The sequence below is a fragment of the Chrysemys picta genome, chromosome 6 (assembly GCF_011386835.1).
Source record: "Chrysemys picta bellii isolate R12L10 chromosome 6, ASM1138683v2, whole genome shotgun sequence".
In the NCBI taxonomy this organism is placed as follows: Eukaryota; Metazoa; Chordata; order Testudines; family Emydidae; genus Chrysemys; species Chrysemys picta.
This window is the reverse complement of record NC_088796.1, coordinates 76,104,993-76,125,646: the sequence shown is the minus strand read 5'-3', so window position 1 is coordinate 76,125,646 and position 20,654 is coordinate 76,104,993. Positions and strand designations below refer to the sequence as shown.

The window sequence follows — 20,654 nt, the reverse complement described above, 5'->3', positions numbered from 1 at the left end:
CAATTTCCTGTCTCAGCAAACGTTCATAAGAGTGATCCCTGCAGAGGGATGGGAAAGAGGAGTGAGGTGGGGGGGGGAAGGGAAGTAAAATGAATGGTGTATCCCAATGTTATGACCTCCAAGATCTGTTTGTTAGATGTAATCTGCTCCCATGGCAGTTGAAAATGGGAAAGGCAACCTCCACATGTGAGGATGCAGGCAAAATGTTGCAGCTGGAGATGCAAAAAACAGGGATGATTTGGACCTTCAACCAAGCTGCTAAAATTGACATTTTGTCAATGAGGAGAGTTGTGTGGTTGAACCAGGTGCAGTGAGTGGTCTCTTTCTCTGAAAACTTGACTGCGGCCTTGGGAGCTCAGAAGGTCTTTGGAAATGAGTTAACTGGATGGAACAGGATCTCAGGATCTCTGAGCTGCCTGGGATCTCCATTTACTTGCAAGTGTGTAGATCTCAAGATGGCTCTGGAGTCTTTCACCATGTGCAATGACTCATCAGTGTTCTCAGCAAAAAGTTTCAAACCATCAAAGGAAAGGTCATCTGTATTTTGGACTTTCCTAGGGAACCCAGAGAGCTGGAACCAAGATGCCTGTTTCGTGATAACTGCCTTGGAGAAGGAATGAGCAATGGTGTCTGGAGCATCTAGGGAGGCTTGTAAAGATGTCCTGGCAAGCAGCTGACTCTTGGCTATGATGGTTTGGAACTGCAATGTTATTTATTGTTTGTTATAGATATTACCCCAATTAAGCAAGGTACTTATGCACATGAGTAATCCCATTAATTTGAAATGGGACTGCTCATGCTGAAAGTTAGTCACATGCTTAAGTAGCTGAGTGAATCATGACCCAGTAAAATACATGAACTTTTAAAATGAAGCAGTACTCAAATACATGAGTAAGGTGAATGTGTTGTGTTGGATACCTGTTATATCACTAGATTTTTAGGGCAATTTTTATGCAATTATACTGGGGGGACAAGAGAGTTGGATGGGTTAGTTTTGTAATGAGCTTTTCAGCTCTCTATCTCTTGTTCAGAGCCAGTGGTAGGCTTTTCAGAGGCCTATGAAAACAAGTTAATCATCTTAGTCCGGTTCCTCAAGGATAGGTATATTGGCAATATTTGCAGAGAGGACAGGGGCTGAATGAACTTAACTAAAAATGGAGGATCTCACTTTCCAGGATTGTTGCCAGCACCTTTTATGACTCATGAGTTCTACATTCACTAAAAATTAAAAATAGTTCTTTGGAACAAATGATAAACAATGTCTGATAAATGGGCAAGACTATTCCCAATTATTGGTTTCTTCAATTTCAGGAAAAACAGTTACATAATCAGGCAAAGCACAAGAGTTGTGGCCAGAATCCCAGTGTGTGGAAACATTTTCTAATATCACACATTGGTATACAACTTGCTATTTGTAACACTAGTAAGATTTATGGGAAGATTAGAAAGACGGAGACTTCATTTTCTTCAACGTTATATTTTCCTTCTTTTCTAGACTTTCCATTTTCGTCAGTCTTAGTCATTGTTCCAGTCAAGACCTAAAGCGGAGGATAAAATATTTAGTAACCACATGAAAAAGTTCTGAGAGACTGAGATGAACTGTCTGAAAAATTAGAAGAAAACCTCGTTAAAAGAAACAGGAGAGTAATGGCTTAACAGTTGCTTGGCCTGTGCATGTGAGGGAAGTTACCATTTACCTGTTTTACTACTAGAAGACCCTGTCCTGCAAATGCTACCTACCAAGTATTTTTAAACTATCATGAGCAGGCATCTTCAGCCAATGGGATCACTCCTGGGAGAAAACACTATGCTAGTCAGGAAGCGGTTGCAGGACTACCAGGGAAATTTACAAGAGACAACAACAAAAATCCCTATTGGTTTTAACACCTGGTATAGAGGAGCCTATTTTTATCACCATTTTAGTTACAGCAGCTGGAAAGCAACCATGGCCGGCTCCAGGGTTTTGCCTGCCCCAAGCAGCCAAAAAAAAAAAAAAAAAAAAGCCGCGATTGTGATCTGCGGCGGCAATTCAGCGGGAGGTCCGTTGCTCCGAGCGGGAGTGAGGGACCGTCCGCCGAATAGCTGGACCTGCCGCCCCTCTCCGGAGCGGCCACCCCAAGCACCTGCTTGCCAGGCTAGTGCCTGGAGCTGGCCCTGGTGGTAAAAAACAGTCCAGCAGAGAGAGCCCCGTCTGCACTAAGGCTACCACCATTTCTAACACCAATTCCACCGAAATTATTTTGCATATGTGGCAGTAATGGGCCTTAGTGCTCCTTTATCTATCTAGCAAAGGCCCCAGTCCTGCAAATGCACATGCTTAACTTTTCATCCATTGAAATTAATAGGACTCCTCCTAGTAAAGTGTTATACAAAAGGTATTAATTCTTATTTATTATTAATATTATTAATTGGATGATAGCTTAGTTAAACATCCTTATATTGTAGGATCAAGTCCAATATTTATACTGAAATTATTATAACCAGTACTGTACAAATGGACAATTTTTATGTTATTGCAAAGAGTAGGTGGCAAATTTGTCTGGAACCAGCTTTGCATGGCACTGTTAGCAGGTTGCTAACCTGAAGGTTCAGGAGAGTTAAGAGAATCTATTTAACTGAGGCAAGAAATTCCAGCCTGGCACTGACCCAGGACTGACAGGGTCGTGTGAAAAATCCTCACTAACAAACTAGAGCTGATTCTGTCCCATTCCTTTGAAATGATTCATTAGCAAACATTTGCACCTGTAACAGCCACTGAAACCACACCAGTCTGGAGTTTGTCTGTGCTTCATGGATGTGTAGTTACTCCCAGACAGTGAAACAGTCTGATCTGATCCAAACACAGCGTTTATACATTTTTTTTAAAGCAGGAAGGGGAAAAAGTCAGATCAAATACCTTTCCTCTTCTCCCAGCTCTTCCAGGGAAAGCATAGCTTTAGGGGACACTTGCCTGGCCAGGTTTATTTGTTCTGCTGATGGGCTAAGTCTCTCCCATGTGAAATTTCATTTTCCAATGAACACTTACTCTGGGAGGCAAAGTTGTAGTGCATTTCTCGTGTGACTCATGCAGAAATCCAGAAATGGATAGGCAAGAGTTTATTTACTGAGGGGTTTACCTCAATTAAAAGGGCATTAAGGATACTTGACTGTTACTTAAATCCTCAGCAGTGACCATATTGTGGGAGATGTTTTGGCCAGAATATTTCCCAGAAACATGTTTCCTCTCTTACTAAGCGCTCACCCCAGTCTCTCCAGTGCTGATGAGCTAATAGCATTTTTCCTTTGCATATTTTGGCATTGCCCCACGGCCTGGCAGGCCGTGTGTGTCTGAGTGCATTGAGATGCCTGCAGGCTCGCTCCAGCTTGAGACGTGCAGCTAGAGGTGTGTATATATAGAGAGGGAGGGACCCTTTTGTCTCCTTCCCCCTGCAAAGAGGCTCTGTGAGCGCGGGCCGAAGAGGGGAGGCAGCGGCGGGACAGATGTGAGGCGCTGTCAGACTCGCACGTTCCCCATCGCATTACGTGAGCAAACAGCGGCGGAGCAACCCGCCAGGCGGGCTTGTGTAACTTTGCAAATGTGCCAGAAAGTTTAAAATCCCTGAGCCCTCCTCCTCCCGCCTCCAGTCCAGACCCCAGAGAAAGCCGGAGGACGATGAGAGGCGGGTTGTTTGCTGCTGCTGCTGCTGTTCAGAACCGTGCCCTGTAAACACCCCGGGAGCGGACAAGCTCCCTCCTTTCGGAAGGTCTCTGCCTCCCCGGCCCGCCGGCGGGGATTGAGCCTGGCTGCGGCCAGCGGCGTTTGGCGAACGACCTTCGCGCCCGTCCGGGGCCATTGAAGCGGGGAAGATGCACGTGGCGCTGCCAGCGGCTTTGCTCGCCCCGCTGCAGGTGTGGGTGTACCTGAGCTGCGCCTGGCCCGCCGGCTGCCAGCCGCCGCCGCGCCGCAACCCACCGGCGCCCGCCGCCTGGAGGCAGAGGATTCAGTGGGAGAACAACGGGCAGGTGTACAGCCTGCTGAGCCTGGCCTCCCAGTACCAGCCGCCCCGGCGCCGGCAGGCAGCGGCCGCGGGCAGCCCCATCCTGCTGCTCCGAAACAACGCCACCGCCCCGCGGGGGGCTGCTGCTGCTGCTCCAGCCAGCGTTGCCCAACCGCCGGCCGGGGCCGCCAGCAGGGGCTCGGGGGCTCGCCACTGGTTTCAAGCCGGCTACCAGCCGCCCCCCGGCGGCACCGCAGGGCAGAGGAGCCAGGGAGCCACGAGCGGTTCAGCCAGGAGCCCTCCCCAGGGGGCGTCTCAGCCCAGCGCCCCCCACAGCTCAGGCGTCGGGCCCAGGAGGGGCAACAGCACCAGCCCCGGCAGCCCCCCGCCCCTGAGCAATGTGAGAGCCGGTCGGGAAGATGCCATGGTAGGAGACGATCCCTACAACCCCTACAAGTACACGGACGACAACCCCTATTACAACTACTACGACACCTACGAGAGACCCCGCCAGGGCAGCAGGTACAGACCCGGCTATGGCACCGGCTACTTCCAGTATGGTAAGAGCCCCCCGCACCCCTCGAGCGCGAGCAGTAACACCTCGCCCCAGGCTCCAGCAGAGGCCCCGCCGCCAGCTCTTAGCTGGGCTCTCCGCTATTTCCCACAGCCCTCCCCGCCTCAGCCCGCAGCCAACCCAAACGCCAGCACAGCACATAGCGATAGGCTTTGGCAGTGGGCTCACATCCCAGCATGCTCTGGAGAAATGACCAGCCCTGCCTGCTCCACACACGAGGCAAAAAATCTGACACGGTCCTAGGATTCCTAGGATCATATGGTAGTCTTAGGGGCCCGAGAGGATTTATGAGGCGAGAGGCTGGCTGCAAACAATAGGCTGTGTCTGTCGAGCGAGAAGTTTAAATGCTTCTTGTGACCTAAAGGCTGGCAGGAGCTTATGGCCAAAATAACTCCTTCTAAGTAATGGTTGAAAGTGAAACAAAATGTTGGCAGACATGTTCTGGGTTTGATCGTGCTGTTGTGTGGTTGGTTTGATGAACTGCAGGTCTCCCTGACTTAGTCGCGGATCCCTATTACATCCAGGCATCCACATATGTCCAAAGGGTGTCCATGTACAGCCTGAGATGTGCTGCCGAGGAGAACTGTCTGGCAAGGTAGGCATCTCTGGTGACTTCTCCTTTATGTTAGGCTCAAGCCTGGGTACCCAACAGCAAGAAAACCAGAAGGGAAGGTAAAGATAGAGGGCTTGAGAACAGGTCCTGAGTCTAGCTTCTTTTGTGGCATCCTTATAATGTTTCAACAACAGACAACAAGAAAGGGTAATGTACTAACCAATGTTTTTAAAAGTGACAAGTGCTTTTGGGTGCCTCCATTGGGTAGCTCATTTGAAATGTCTTAAAGGAGCCTGATTTCCAAAGGGTAGGTATGCTGCACTTTCTGAAAATCAGGCCTCTAAACCTTACTGAAGCTAGATACACCAAATCACTTGTCCCTTTTGAAAATCCTTGGAATCTGGTCTTTTTCAACTCTCTCCATTAACGTGAATAAATCATTGTTTCATTTTTAAAAAATCACCAGCTGCTCATTTGTAATCATTTGTGTGGGTTCACAAAATACTGTATTCAGTATTCTTAGGCACATGCAATACAACATCTGTGAGAGAATCTAGCAGAAAAATATTTGCAATAATCTCTTAGAATTTTGAAGAAAAAAAAAATCTTTACTCGTGAGTTGTCTCTATCCACTTGGCAAACAGGGATTTTTCCTGTTTTGACTGGAACTGAAATGAACATAGCTGAGTTTCATAAATTTAACTTATATAGTACCTTACCATGCAAAACAACTTTGTTTATTCATCAGTTTCATAAACTGGTTGTAGCATAGCATTAAGGAATCATTTTTGTTACGTTGCTTCAGGAAAACCAGCAAAGGGAGCACAAACGGTTGATTATGTGGTTCTTGGTAGCAAATTGATAGTTAAAAGTCAGATATTTAAAGAGTTAAATTACAATTTGGGATCAAAATGTCTTGATTGTAGCCTTTTAAACTACAGTGGAAACAGAATCTACTGTGGCCAAGAAATCAACAAGATATGTTTTACAGAAACTATTGGAAAACAGTTTTTCATGCCAAACAAGGACATTTTTACAGCTATCCATTGTTAAAGTGATCTTATGCTCTTGGCTATTGTTAAACACCATTGATTTCCCTAAATATCAAAGTGTTTCTAACCAGTGCTCATCAGGTATCAAAATCCTGCTCTTACTGAAAACAGCGACAAAATCAACATCAACAAAAAGACTGAGTCCTAGAATGTTACTAAAGCCTGCATCCAATACCAGAAGCTCCTAAGTACACCATTGAGCATTCTTGAGCATCCTCAGCTATTTAAATTAATGGGGTTGAGGGTGCTCAGCAACTTGCTAGTTATGACATCTAGTCACAGAAGGTTGAATGCTAGAGCATAAGCCAAGAAGCAGCAATTTTGAATGTTTAATATTTTGTAAACATACTTATGCCTCTTTTTACATCACTGCAGTTCAGCTTACAGGTCAGATGTCAGAGATTATGATACTCGAGTGCTTCTGAGATTCCCCCAAAGAGTGAAAAATCAAGGCACATCAGACTTCCTACCAAGCAGACCCCGATATTCATGGGAGTGGCACAGCTGTCACCAGTGAGTAAAGTGCCCAGTATGGTACCTTCTACTTATCTTTTTAATTTGTCATTTGTTAATTGTAATGTGATGTGTTTTGTTACTATCTAGGGGAAATATAGCTATAATATTTTGCTCTCCCCTCCCATTTTATGGTAATAGCTCATTATATAGCTACACATGTGAGGATGAAGAATTGAAATGATCAAATGAAAATAAATGGTTCATACTCACATACAAATGTGACAATCTGGAAGCCTATGCAATCTCAAATCAGTTTAGAATATTCAGTCACATATCCCATCTATAGAATTCAATTTTGCATAAGTCTATTGTCCATTTACCTGTATATTAAAGAACTAACCAGTGAACTTAAAAAAAAGTTACAATTATAGTTAATGCCCCCAAATGTATTTTTTACTTGCACATTCACTAAAAAAAAAAAGGAATATTCAAATACTGAATGTGTCATTTGGTCCTCTAAAGGGCCATTATTTCATGAGACAAGGCACATTTTCCTCAAATTTGAAAAGAGGAATTGGAATGGTCCTTAATAAGCAGTTGTACCTATATGAAGCCTTAGGGTGGTATCTCATTATCATCTTCATCTGAAAAGAACTGGAGTTTTACATAAAAAGTGATGCCACAATAGATACTATTGAGCTCTGATATACAATGCGCTAATATCACCTTTGCAAGACGAACATTGACAGACACTTGGCAAGACAAACACTGGAGAATATTTGTAACATTTTGGGACCTAATAAAACTGCATGTGTGCACTTGTGTCTTTTCCAAGAGGCTTGGCATATATGAGTTTGAAATCTTGTCCTAAATTTAGATATTTCATACCAGGTTTGTGATCCTTTAGGAAAGTATATGTATTTTCTTCAATTTATTTAAAATATGACTCTACAGTTGTGTGTACATAATGATTAATTTTAATATGACAGAAATAATGTATTCATTGATAAAGTGATGACTGAACACTGAATTCCATCTAAATACATACCACAGAGGTTGCCATGGGCCTGATCCAAAACCCTTTGAAGTTAGTGGAATTTCTCCTTTGATTTCAAGGGGCTTGGGATCAAGCCTGCAGCAATATGTCAAATTGTAAAATTGTTTATTCCTGATGGAATAATTACTATCAATTCAAATGAAGTCTTTTAAACACAGACCTAGAAAGGCAGATGTTTTATTCAGACTACAAGCCTTTGGTAAAGTCCAAAAAAAAAACCCCTCTCGCTCTGTGAATGTGTTTTAGTTTTAAAAAATGTAATGTGAAATTGATACTTACAAAGGTGACAGACTGATAGCACTGCAAACTGAAATTCTTCATCCACAGAACAGGTAATCCTTGCCTTGCCAATAGGCCCTATAACCATACTGACCAGGATTTGAATGTAGTTCTTTCAATACTCATCCAATTCTTGGACTTTGAATACGCTGCCAACAAGAATGCCAATTGTGGGGATGGTTTCTATGATGTTGACACTAGTCCATTAGTAGATGAACTATAACAACCAATTAATTTCTCAAATGACCTGCCATCAGATGGTACTGTTTAATCATCATCATTCTCTGAGTCACCTTGTCATCCAAGTTTTTAGTTGGTGATTTTATATATATATATATATATATATGTATGTATTTTTCATTAAAAGGTGTTTGAACTATATTTTATTTAATCTTTTACATATACACAGCTTGCTAAAAATCTTGCATAAGCAACAGCAGCAGAATGCTACAAAGACAAGCTGCTGATTTGTTAGCTCTTGCTAGTTTGCTTTCTCCATCTATGTGAGAAAAGTAGAACCATAGAACAAATAGGGTGTGAGATCTAGGACTGTGTGAGATCTAGGACTGACACACACACACACACACACACACACACACACACACACACACGAACAGCTAGTGTGTGAGATCTAGGACTGACACACACACACGATAGTGCACACTGTGAAACAAGCAAAAATATGTTTTTGCAGAACACCTTAACATTATCAAACCAGCGAGACTTTGCATGTCAGTTTATATATTTGAATGTAAATAGCAATTCCTTCAACTAATCCAATCTGTAATATTAGTACATAAAGAATGAATCTTTAAGCAGAGTAGATTGTTTGCAAATATAATTATAAAATGTCACATGTTTGGGAGACAATGGAAGTGGAAAAATAACCACAACCCTTCAGCTCCTTCCAGAAATAGCAAACTTGCCTAGAATTTACAGTATGTAAGGTAAGCATTCCTAGCCAAACAAACTGTGCCTGAAGGCAAACATTACAAGATAAACTGTTCATATTTGAGTGGTTCAAGTGCTTGCTAGTGTTATTGAAAAAGAGAAAACAGGAAATTTTGGGAAAACAAAGCCAATGCAGAGCCATTCCTTTAACAAATTAAAATGTGATTTGTTTTTAGAAGGTTGTGTTTTTATACAATAAAAAAATTTAACAGTGGTGCCACTGAGAAAAATATATTAACCCATTAGTTTTATGTAAGAAACAAAATTTGGCAGGATGCACTATAAGGTAGATTAGATAGGAAACATGATTTAATAAGGTTTTGGCAAAATCTGATCTGCCTCTACTAACTGACCTGTGGTCTAACAGACATTACCACAGCATGGACGAATTCAGCCACTATGACTTGCTGGAAGCAGGCTCACATCGGAGAGTTGCTGAAGGGCACAAAGCTAGTTTTTGTCTTGAAGATACCTCCTGTGATTATGGATACTATAGAAGATATGCATGTACAGCACATACACAGGTAAGAGATAATTCCAAAGAACCAAGAGATTTTCTTTCTTGCAGTTTACTTCACTTGAGAGATTTTATGTAACATTATAGGCCCCAATGCTCAGGTGCCTTAATTAGCTATGAGATAATCACCCCAGGGTACGGGTGGCATAAAACCAGCATAGCAGCTTTTGTAGTCTCCTTCCACTACAGCCCTGTAGGGGTTGTGGCTGCTGGAAGTGCGTGACTGGGGCTTTCTTGTACGCTGGCAGGTCCCCTGGAGCCATTGACAGCTGATGTACATTAAAACAGTCCTCAAGGTACTCTAACTTAGATTGGGGGACTGGCCATCAGACAGCAGTCCCAGGATTAGGGGCAGTAAATAAATCCTTTAAGGTCTTACTCCACTTCTCTCATCCCAATCCACATTCTATCGTCTGTTTCCTCAGTTCCCAATGCTATCGAAAGGGGTTTGAGGGGATTCAGTACACCACCGAATCGTGCTCTGTGCATATCTGTAACAGACATTCCAATTAATGGGAGCTGTGTGAACATCATGGGCAAACTATATCCCTTTTTCTGCAGAGGTAGTAATTTTATCCCTGAGAAATGCCAAATATTATCCCATGGTGGATGTGTCCACATTTAAATCTTAAGTACTGTATAATGATTTATCTACAATATGTAAAGTTTGTGAAGGGGTTTTAAAAATAGTTTCCTTTGTGTAGGTTACAGCGTTCACCTAACATATATATTTTACAGCTGGAGTACTTGTGTCACTAGAGTCAAGGCTGTGTCAGCATTTCCACTGTAAACCCATATTTTTAGGGGCTGTAATTGGACTGTAAAACTTTGCTCCAGCCTCAAACTTGGCATGTGCAAGTAGGGCATAAGCTGATTACCAGCTGGGGTCAGGAGGGAATTCCTGCATGGCTTTGTCTTGCATAGTTAAGTGCCTTATGAGGATTTTTCATTTTCCACTAAAGCATCCTATATTGGCCACTGCTGAGGATACCAGACTTGATGGACCATTGATGTGTTTCAGTGTGGCTATTCCTAGCAACAAAGTAGGAGGTTTTTTGGAAACACAGATCTGGAAAAACCTCTGCTGCCGTTTTGGATACCCTCTGAATTCTTGCAGACATTTCTGATGTTTCAAAACCTGTATTTGCTTGAAGAGAAAAACCATTAGGCCATTTTTTGCAGAAGTAAAGCCATAGACAAATAAAATACAAAGATAGCCCTTGAACGCCGCGAGCTTCCTACGCCAAGAGAGTACTTTACTCTTTGCATTGGATGCAGAGTTCATCTATGGCCAAAGCTAACACTCTTCTTTGAGGTAGTCCAAGATTCTAATGGCAATTACATTCACATAAATGAGTTTGGAACTGGAGAATGGGATTCATTGAGCACGCATCTAATGTCCTAACTCACGGAGCAAAGTTCTTTCTTGATTTTTCTTATATTCAAATAAATTTAGAAGGAAAATGGTTTAAAATGGAGCTGCCAGGACAAGAAAGAGGAGCTGTGTAGCCCTCCCCAACTTATCCCACAAAAACGGTAATGAATATTTTTTGCTGAATTGGTCTCTAAGATTTTAAGTCTTAAGCAGCAGTTATAAGAACTTCGTCTTCAGATAGAAGGGATCTAAAATGGCACTTGCAAATAGTATGTCTGTGACTTTATCGCTGCTGTACTGTCTCATGCAGGATCCTCCTTACATCTACCAAACTTTTCAAGTGGCCTTGTATGTTTCTCCCCAATGGACCAAAATAACTCCTTTGGTTTCATTAATCAGGTAAATAGGTAAAGAAAAAAGTCACAGGTGTTTAGTCAAAATTTCAGATGTTTATTTGAACTGTACCCACGCTTCTTGGGCCTGCAAATCCAGGATTAAACTATCGCAAGATTTTCAGTACTTCCTGCTTCCTGTCAGGCTGAAAATACTGTGAGAACAGGCTCCCTCATAATATTTCAGCAATGCTGGTCCCACGCCGAACCAGAAAGTGGTACATGAAAAAAGACAATAGGAAAAATGATAGCCAAAACTTTCTGAACCTCAAAAGCCATTCAGTTGAAATTCAGAGTTTTAGGTGTAGATTTTGGTCAGTTCTTATCTTTTCTGAAATGATTCCTTCACCTCTTGCAAATAAGCGACACTTTAGGTAATACTGTCAGATAGTACTTAAATATAAGGATTTTAAATTTCAGGGATATGTAATCAGTAAATACCTATTATATTAAAAAAGTGTATAAATAGTAAGACTAGTTCAAAGTTTTCCATTGAAACAGTGTTTTGCCGGAAAACTGGGTTCTCAACAAAATATTTTCTGGGAAATGTATCTGCTTTCCACAGAAAATTGATTTTTAATCAAACTGATCACCTGAAAAATGAAAAAAAAAAAAAAAAAATTCTGAAATGGAACCATGCTGGGTCAGGGAATTGTCTGCAGCAGCATTTCAGAATTGAAATATTTCTGTTTTTGGCCAAAATATTTGTTTTTGATTTTTCATCCAAAACTTTCCATGAAAAACAACCCCTATTTTCCAACCAGCTATAGCAAATACCTATTTATCCAAAAGAGCAGAACAGCTTGTAAATGATGCTCCAGTCTCTCAGATAGGTACCAGTAATTACAATGCTTATTTATGAATAGTTTTATCTTTAATTTTCTTATATGGCAGAAACAACAAAAAGACAATACAACGGCTCTGTCAGAGCTAGGCAATACTATTTAAACAAACAAAACCCAGAAAGTTCAGATTCAATGCTTAAGTCATTCATTGGTGTCTTTTTCCCCCCCAGTGATGTGCACGAAGGAAGCATCATGGTGTTACCTGCATTTTTTGACGGTGTTAATGTTGATTTCTGAAAATATATTCCTTAGACTCCTTTGCTTGCATATTTTTAGGGACTAAGCCCTGGCTGTTATGACACCTACAATGCTGACATAGATTGCCAGTGGATTGATATTACAGATGTAAAACCTGGAAACTACATACTGAAGGTATGGGGTGTGTTTTAAGAAATCATAACTATAAATCCCTTTAAGCCAGCACAGCAGGTTATCAATCCAAACCCCAGTTGTAAACAGCATTTTCCTTTCTTCAAGGTTAGTGTAAATCCCAGCTATTTGGTACCAGAGTCTGATTACTCCAACAATGTAGTACGCTGCGATATCCGCTATACAGGCCATCATGCATACGCCTCTGGCTGCACAATTTCACCGTAAGTAGATTCCTCTTTCTTTGTAACTACTTTACACTCATAAAATTAATATTAGCAAATAGGTTTATGGTATTTAGGGGTGAATTTTGCATTGAATAGATAATTGCCAAATGAGTTCTAGTGATGCAAACTTTGTAAGTGTATAATTTTATATTTAGTATGGAGTGTGCTAGTTTGGATTACAGATGGAATTTAGAGGTTTTTGTGTGTGGGCGAAATGGGAATGATTATTTTGCTAATTACAACTGCATAGCTTTCAAATTATAACTACTTGTAATTAAGCTATTTTCTTCAATCTTCCATCAGATTCATAGAACCATTTGAGATGGAAGGAACCTACAATAGTTTATCAAAATCCATTCCTCTCCCAGTACAGAACACCTACTAAAATTCTTGTTAGAAAAAATTGTTTTTGAACTCTTGAATTCAGGATTTATAGCAGGGGTTCTCAAACTGTGGGTCGGGAGGGTCAGGGGATCGCAAGGTTATTAGAATGGGGGGTTGCGAGCTGTCAGCCTCCACCCCAAATCCCGCTTTGCCTCCAGCATTTATAATGGTGTTAAATATAAAAACATGTTTTTATAATTTATAAGGGGGGGGGGGGCGGGGCGCATCGCATTCAGGGGCTATGTGAAAGGGGTCACCAGTACAAAAGTTTGAGAACCACTGATTTATAGGGATTTTAAACTTGCTGCTCCTACCTGGATTCCCAGCTGTTCTCCCTGGTCAACTCCCTTCTTGAATTTGCAGTCACAAGCCTCCTGATGCTTATCCAATTGCCATACAGAGCTGTTGAACAGGTTGCTGAGGGGCCCTTGAAACGCTTTGTTAAAAACAAAACAAAAAACCCACATGAACTTATGTATTACCTTCTCACTGCTACAGCAAGGCCCCCTAGAACAGTTCTTCCAGCAACACCTCATTTACTGTTTCATGTTAGCTCCCTTGGTGTTCAAGCAATAACCCTTAACTATGTCTGGCCACAAATTGTTTTGTAAAAAGCATATGTACATTGAACAAAATCAGTGTTCCCTTTGTATTTTAGCTTAACATAGCCTATGAACATTACACAGATCTCATTTGGACATTGCTTAATTACTATGTCGGAGTGCATCACTCACTGCTGAACTGGCGCCTCCTCCTGGTTGTTCTGGGGATTAGCTCGAAGCCAACACCCATGTCCGCGGTCTGCACCCTATCACTCCTTCTCCACAGTCCGCCTGCAACCCCTCTTGCGTCAGGAACCACAGAATCCTCTTCGTGGCTGGGCCCTCCGGCCATGTCACTATCTGTGTTCCCCCTTTTTGGGGAGATTTAGCTCCTTAGTAGTCAAGCCACTTCCCAGTGGCAACTGTAGTCAGTTGCCCTGCCCCTTCCAGTGCCGTGTGGAGGGGATCCAGGCCCGCCCACTACTCCAGGTCCCAGCCCAGGAACCCTCTGAACTGCAGTTACTTACTGCATTCCTTTGCCTCTACTATCACTGCATTTCCTTGGGCCACTTCCCTGCAGCCACAGCACCCTTCTCAGTCTCAGCAGCCCATCTGGAGCTCCTTCTGTCTTCCTGGTTCCTGCCTGCACCGCTCTGTCCAAGATGCTACAGGTTTGCAGCCTACTCAAGAGACAGTCTTCCCTCCTCGAACTCCAGGCAGCTACTGACCCTGCTCTGCCCTAAGGCTCTTTTTAACCCCTTACTGGACAGTGTGGGGCTGATGCCCCATCACATACCAATTGTAAGGCTTATCTCACTTTGAATTTGCTACAAAATCCTTTGTACTGGGAAATCAAACACTGATCAAGCAGGGCTAAAATGACAAACATTTGTATCACCCTTATGTGAAGACCTAGGTTCATATCACACCGTTCATAACAAAGAATAAGATAGGTCCATCAGTGATCATTAGACAAGATGTGCAGGACTGAACCCCTGGGTGTCCTTAAACCTCTGACTGCCAAAAGCTGGGTCTGGATGTCCGGGAACTGATCACTCAATAAACTGCCCTGTTCTGTTTATTCCCTCTGATCCATCTGGCACTGGCCATTGTCAAAAACAGGACACTGGACTAGATCGGTGGTTTTCAAATTGTGGGTCGCAACCCACAACTGGGTCGCAGAATATAAGGCATTGGGTCGCGGCTGCTCTGGTCAGCACCACCGACCGGGCCGTTAAAAATCCCGTGGGCGGTGCTGCCTGGCTGAGGCAGGCTAGTCCCTACCTGTTCTGATATTGCGCTGTGCCCTGGAAGCAGCCAGCGGCAGGTCTGGCTCCTTGGCGGGGGGCCATGGGGCTCTGTGTGCTGCCCCTGCCCTGAGCACCGGCTCCGCCTGGCCAATGGAGCTTGGGTGGGGGCAGTGCCTGTGGGCCAGAGCCATGCAGAGTCCCTTGCGAACCTCCGCCTAGGAGCCGGACCTGCTGCTGGCCGCTTCTGGGGCACAGCGTGGTCCCAGGACAGGCAGGAAAGCCTGCCTTAGAACTCCTGCTGCGCTGCTGACCGGGAGCCACCTGAGGTAAGCCCATGCCCCAATCCCCTGCCCCATTCCTGAGCCCCCCCAAATCTGGAGCCCTTTCCTGCACCCCAAACCCCTCATCCCCGGCCTCACGTCAGAGCCTGCACCCCCAGCCCTGACCCACTCCCGCACTTCAACCCTGCCACAGCCAAGCCCCCTTCCACACACTGAACCCCATTCCCAGCCCCACCCTGCAGCCCTCATCCCACACCCCAGCCCTGAACCCCTCCCACATCCCAAACCCCTCATCCCCACATTGGGTCACAGGCATGATCTCACCCAGTATGGCCATTTTTAAGTTATTAAAAGCAACAAGTTAAGTGGCCTTGGCCTGGTCCTTTATTTGTTCTCGCCACCAGAGTGTCTGTGCTTGTGGGAGAATGAGGTGTGCTGCAGGTCATGAGTGGTTATTTTTGGCAGAGCAGTGTGAAGAAACTTTTATGGCATCTCCCTGCACTAGGACTAGCTCTAATCAGAGCCTTCAGTAACAGAGCTTCTATTCACTTGAATTCAAAAAGGGGAGGAGAGAGAAAAGGTTAACTGAAGGATGTCAGTTAGGGTTATGCATAGTTACTTTGCTTTGTAGCCTCCCCTCTCTCAGCTTCCTAAATTAACAAAACACTGTAATGATATTCAAACGTACAAAGAAAGCAAGTTCTCTAGTTCCTTTTGTGTTGCATGTTCATACTGATGCATAGATATTTAACACAGGTGGGTTAACTTTGTTTAGTACTCGTTTGCTAATGTATGATATTTTTAACAAATTTTTCATTTTTTTTAATAGATACTAAGATGCAAGAAAATGGATGAGTCAGTGCCCACTGTTTTGTACTGTAATATCATTATATAAACTTCAGTAGAATATGAACACTTTACAAAAAGCAAAAAAATTCAACACAAACTTTTATGTTGTTTTGAAGCATAATGGCTGCTTCATAAAATGTGTAACTGGATTTTTAGCACTCAAATTGTCACTTAAAAAACTATTGCAACGTGTGGGATTGGTGATTTATGTACAGATTTTCAAATTCTAAAGGAAATTAACTCATTCACAGAAAAATAAGTTTTTTGTGTTTTGTTTTGTTTTAAACTCCACTGGAAATCAGAGTGTAGATAACAGCAGAGTTTGGTCAGTACACTCTCTGTGAATGAGTTGTAATCTCTTTAAAAGGTAGCAAAAACGTATAATATTACATAAAATGCAGTAAGTAGTAGTAGTAATGCTGGCTAGCTCAATGAATGCCAGATCAAAGACGAACTTGGGAGTGATGCTCCTGCCCTTACAGTAAAACTAATTGGATACATTGGATGCAGACGAGAAAAGTATCCCTGGTTTTCAAGGAATATTAACATATAGCAGAAAAATTTTCATGTATGCATTAGTTACATCCCATATACGAAATTTATGTTTATTTTACATTTTTAATATATTAGTAGGTAAACCATTTTCTCAAGCCAAATGCATACTGGGGCTTTGGCCATAAGCCTGTTTTACTTTTGGAATAGAATTAAAGAACTTAGCCACTTTTCTGTGTGAATAGAGATTTTCAAAATGGGGCTCTTAAAAGGATCTACCATTAATTCAATGTGAGTAAAATGAACTAGGATGAACACCTGTCCAGCAGAAACAAGGCTTCTGAAAGCGACACTGGATAGTCCCTAATTATTAGCAGTGGGGGAAAAAAAAAAAAAAAAAAAAAAGCATGAATTGAACAGGCCAACCAATTACAATGAGCTCATTGCCTCTTGTCAGTTAGAGGCACCACAAACAGAAATAGGCCAAAAGACCTATCAGGGTGTTCTTATTGAGAAAAGGCCTTTTACTTGTATTCCCATTAACATTATTTTACATTTAGTACTGTACTTGATTCTTAATTGCATATTTGGCTATTCAAAGAATGAAGCTTAAAATATTATACAGTAAGTATAGAATAATAGTTGGTGTATGCAACACAGAAAGTACTTTAGTTAGGTCAATCATGAAATATTCAAAGTGAAAAACTTTCAGCCCAAATTAACAAGATACATCATGCTGCTTACTGGTGGGGGTTCACAAAAGTACAATTATTTCATGTATGCAGTGGACCAATCTGTAAGCTAAAACAGCTGTGATTTTTGTTTTTTAAACTGTGAAATTATTTCTCACAACATTGTCCTGATACTTTTTCCAAAGATATCAGAAGATGCAATGCTCAACCTGCAGCTCACAACAGCCAAAGCTCAAAACCTTTAGAGTTTTAATGGCATTTATTTTTATGTATTGGTGTAGCTTGAGGAATATTGGGGTGTTTTGTTACAACTTTGGGAAATGTTTTAAGCAATATTTGCCAATATTGCATGCAGTAGAACCATGCAAATTTAATTTTGAATTTGTGTTAGTTATCAGAATATCCTTGAGGACTATGGATCAGCTAGTTATTTCCTACATATATTTTGTTGTTTTAAGATTATCAGATGTTTCTGTCCAAATCACAATCATGTTCTGGCACAATAAACCTAAACAACTGAAACATCAACACTTAGCCAGACTGACACTGATGAACCATTAACTCATTGAGGGCATGGCCTTTTAGGACTACTCACTCACCTTTCACTTCTGCATGCGGGATGGGTCCAGTTTACATCTGCAGGCTGCTAAGTTTTCCATTGGTTTTCCTCATTTGGTTGATAAATGATCATTTTAATCACTCACCAAGTTGGTATCTAACTCAAGCAATAAAGTTTGAAAACTAGACTTGGTACATTTTACTGTAGTAGGGCTCTATGCACATCAGCAGTTAAAGTTGTGCCATTATTTCTTATAAAAAAACACACTATTTTAATGTGTTTATAATTGACTGTACAAATATGTTCCTGAGGTTTGGCTTTTGAGGGCTAAGCTCCAGAACAGTTTTTGTAAATGGATTAAAAAAAAAAAAAAAAGCACGCACACACACACGTACGTGTATGAATGAACGACTGCAGGTACATTTATACCTCCTGTCAAAAGTGATTCAGGCCAAGATTTCCAACCTGGGATGAAGGTTCTGATTCTACAACTTCTTGTGTGTGGGCAACTTGTACATGTGCAGTTGCATGGAAGTCAGAGGATACGTCTACACTGCAAACATGTACCGACTGCAGCAAGTCTCAGAGTTCAGGTCTCCAGACCTCGGCTTGTGCTACAGAGCTAAAAATAGCAGGGTTGTTCCCGTTTGGGCTGGAGCTCAGGGTTTGAAACATGGTGAGGGGAGTGATTCTCAGAGCCCAAGCTGGCATGTCTACACTACTATTTTTAACACCATAGCACAAGTCCCGCAAGCCTTGTTCTGTAGAGCTGGACTCTGAAAACTGTTGGGGCACAGCACATTTAGGATCAGCCATTAGCCAGGAGCTGTGCAGCCAGGAGGCACTCTGAGGTGTGGTGTTCTAAGAGTAGTTCTGGGGGTGTTTACTTTGTAGATGCCCTGAGATCTGTGGGATTTTCCTGTAGCTTTGCGGGCATCTGCAGGGTTGGAGAGCCACACCCTCTACTTACCTCAAAAATTGTGGAAGTTTAAAAAGGGAGTTTACTGAGTATCTTTGGCTCTCCTGTAGGAAGAGACATTCTGGCCTTTAGTGCTGATGCTTGGGCTGCCAAATGATCCAGTGATTTAAGAATCTTTAATTACTCATTGACATGATAGATTGTTAGGGCTCCATAGACACCTTCATTGGTAAATGAACACATTTTACATGTTGATCTGATAAGACAATGGGATTTCTTTTCTTTAGCTAAATACTGTACAAGTTTTAAAACGTTTTAAACAATGGGAAAATAAATGAAATTTGCTCACTGTTCAAGAATACATGAATGGTCTTACTTAAATCAACAAAAGCTAGGAATGTCAGCATTAAAGTTGGAAAAATTAATACAATCTGTCCTTAATTAATCCTGCTGGGCTATAATGCAGGAGTAGAGAAAAGTGGATTTATATAGCTTATGAGGTAATGTTAATAAATGAAGGAGTGCTGGCCATAATGCTCAATATCTTGGTCACTGCAGGTTTGACCCAGGTACCTGAAGCCTACTTTTTTCATGCTGCAATATATTTAAGGGAATGCTTGCTTTTCTGTAGGAAATCTTTATACATTGTTTTGATGTAAGAGTTTATTTTATAAAACAAATTTTATTGTGTAATCATTTTTAATAGGCTTTGGGCCTGTTCCTGCAGTCTTTGAAAAGGAGCTTTGCCCTTGATCTCAAAGAGTGTAAGATCAGTCCAAGAGTTTGCAAAATTTCAGAAGTACAGAAATGCTTCTCTTGCAGTTTCAAATTTCCGTTGAAAATGTTAGAGTGTGCATGAAGCAATTACCTCCGACATTTCAGGTCTTTAGAGAAATGGTGCACATAAGGAACATTCCCATGCAACAGACGCATTACAAGAGGGTTTTGCTATATTTGTAAAATCTTGAAATACATGTTTGATAATAGGTGCATATTTCTAGACAAAAGTATTAAAAGAATGAGAGATTGGTCATCAGTTGAACCAACAGATCATGTAGATGATATTTTTATGTTGCACACCAAAGTTTACTATGTAGTATTGAATGGTGCATTCACCAAATTTACATTCATAGTCCTTTTATATATGTTTTTTTAGTTGTATCTGTTCATACCAAAAGGTTTATTTTCATTCATAAGATATTGAAAGTGGTCTATCCTGTGCCTCACATTATGCCAAATATGTATGGTCTTTTCACATTCCCCAGATTAAAAAAGGTGCTGTAATAACTTGAATTAAAACCAAGAAGTGTATGCTAATAGCAGGTTATTTTTTGTTGTTGTTTTAGCAACTAAATGCTACAAATTCAGTGAAATGCCACTTGTTTTTGCAATTTCTTGAAGGAGTTTTCAATGTTTCCTTCACTGTTTTCCAAGAATCTTAATTTTAAAATCTCTATCTTTATTTGAAGAGCTTTTATTTATAATATTCAGACACTAGCTTTGTATTCTTCATTGCACTTTCATATTCTTGTGTTACATTGCCTGTATTATGGTTGCAAGTTTATGTGAAAATGACTTGAATAAAATGTTTCAAGTGTTCACACTGTCTGTCCTGCTGCACCTGAGTTCAACATGGGCCTGATCCCTTTGTCACCGAGGTCAACTGGAATCTCTTCATTGTCTCCAGTGGCGCTGGGCTGAGGCTATATATGCGTCAAAATGGGAACGATTAAAGTTTGGCAAAGTTATAAGCACCTTATAAGTCTTATAATGGGAAGTGTCAGGCAACCAGCAGCAGTATCAACTCTGCCTATAATACACAAGAATCTAGCACAAATACATAACATGTTTATAAATCTTAGTTCTGGGTTCTAAATTCACTTTTGGGTGTAGATCTTTAAAACTCTGAATACTCTGGGACCCAACTGTCAGAGAGCCCTATATCTCATCATGGCAATTAAGCCAACTGGGATTACTGAAATGTGTGAATGTTTTAATAAGGTGATCCCATGAAGTGCTTGGGCCTGTGCTAACTTTTGGGTCTCGGGTGCATGTGTCCACA

The 20,654-nt window shown here is 41.7% G+C and overlaps 1 protein-coding gene and 1 long non-coding RNA gene across 3 annotated transcripts; one reads left to right on the top strand and one right to left on the bottom strand.

The window, feature by feature from the left end:
- Positions 1–3,708: 3,708 nt before the first annotated feature.
- On the top strand, positions 3,709–17,648 carry LOX (lysyl oxidase). 2 transcript variants are annotated; one of them, XM_005305141.5, is made up of 7 exons: positions 3,709–4,537; positions 5,038–5,146; positions 6,532–6,669; positions 9,267–9,423; positions 12,305–12,400; positions 12,506–12,621; positions 15,911–17,648. In XM_005305141.5, exons 1-7 carry the CDS (start codon positions 3,847–3,849, stop codon positions 15,915–15,917), a joined length of 1,314 nt encoding a protein of 437 aa, XP_005305198.2. In that variant the 5' UTR covers positions 3,709–3,846; the 3' UTR covers positions 15,918–17,648. The 2 variants fall into 2 exon arrangements, with proteins under 2 accessions (XP_005305198.2, XP_005305199.2); XM_005305142.5 differs by lacking the exon at positions 15,911–17,648 and having other exon boundaries at positions 12,506–12,625.
- On the bottom strand, positions 11,221–13,446 carry LOC135984335 (uncharacterized). The gene is made up of 2 exons (XR_010602273.1): positions 13,323–13,446; positions 11,221–11,375 (listed from the first exon to the last, which is right to left on the bottom strand). It is a non-coding gene; the product is annotated as an uncharacterized LOC135984335 (long non-coding RNA).
- Positions 17,649–20,654: the final 3,006 nt, after the last annotated feature.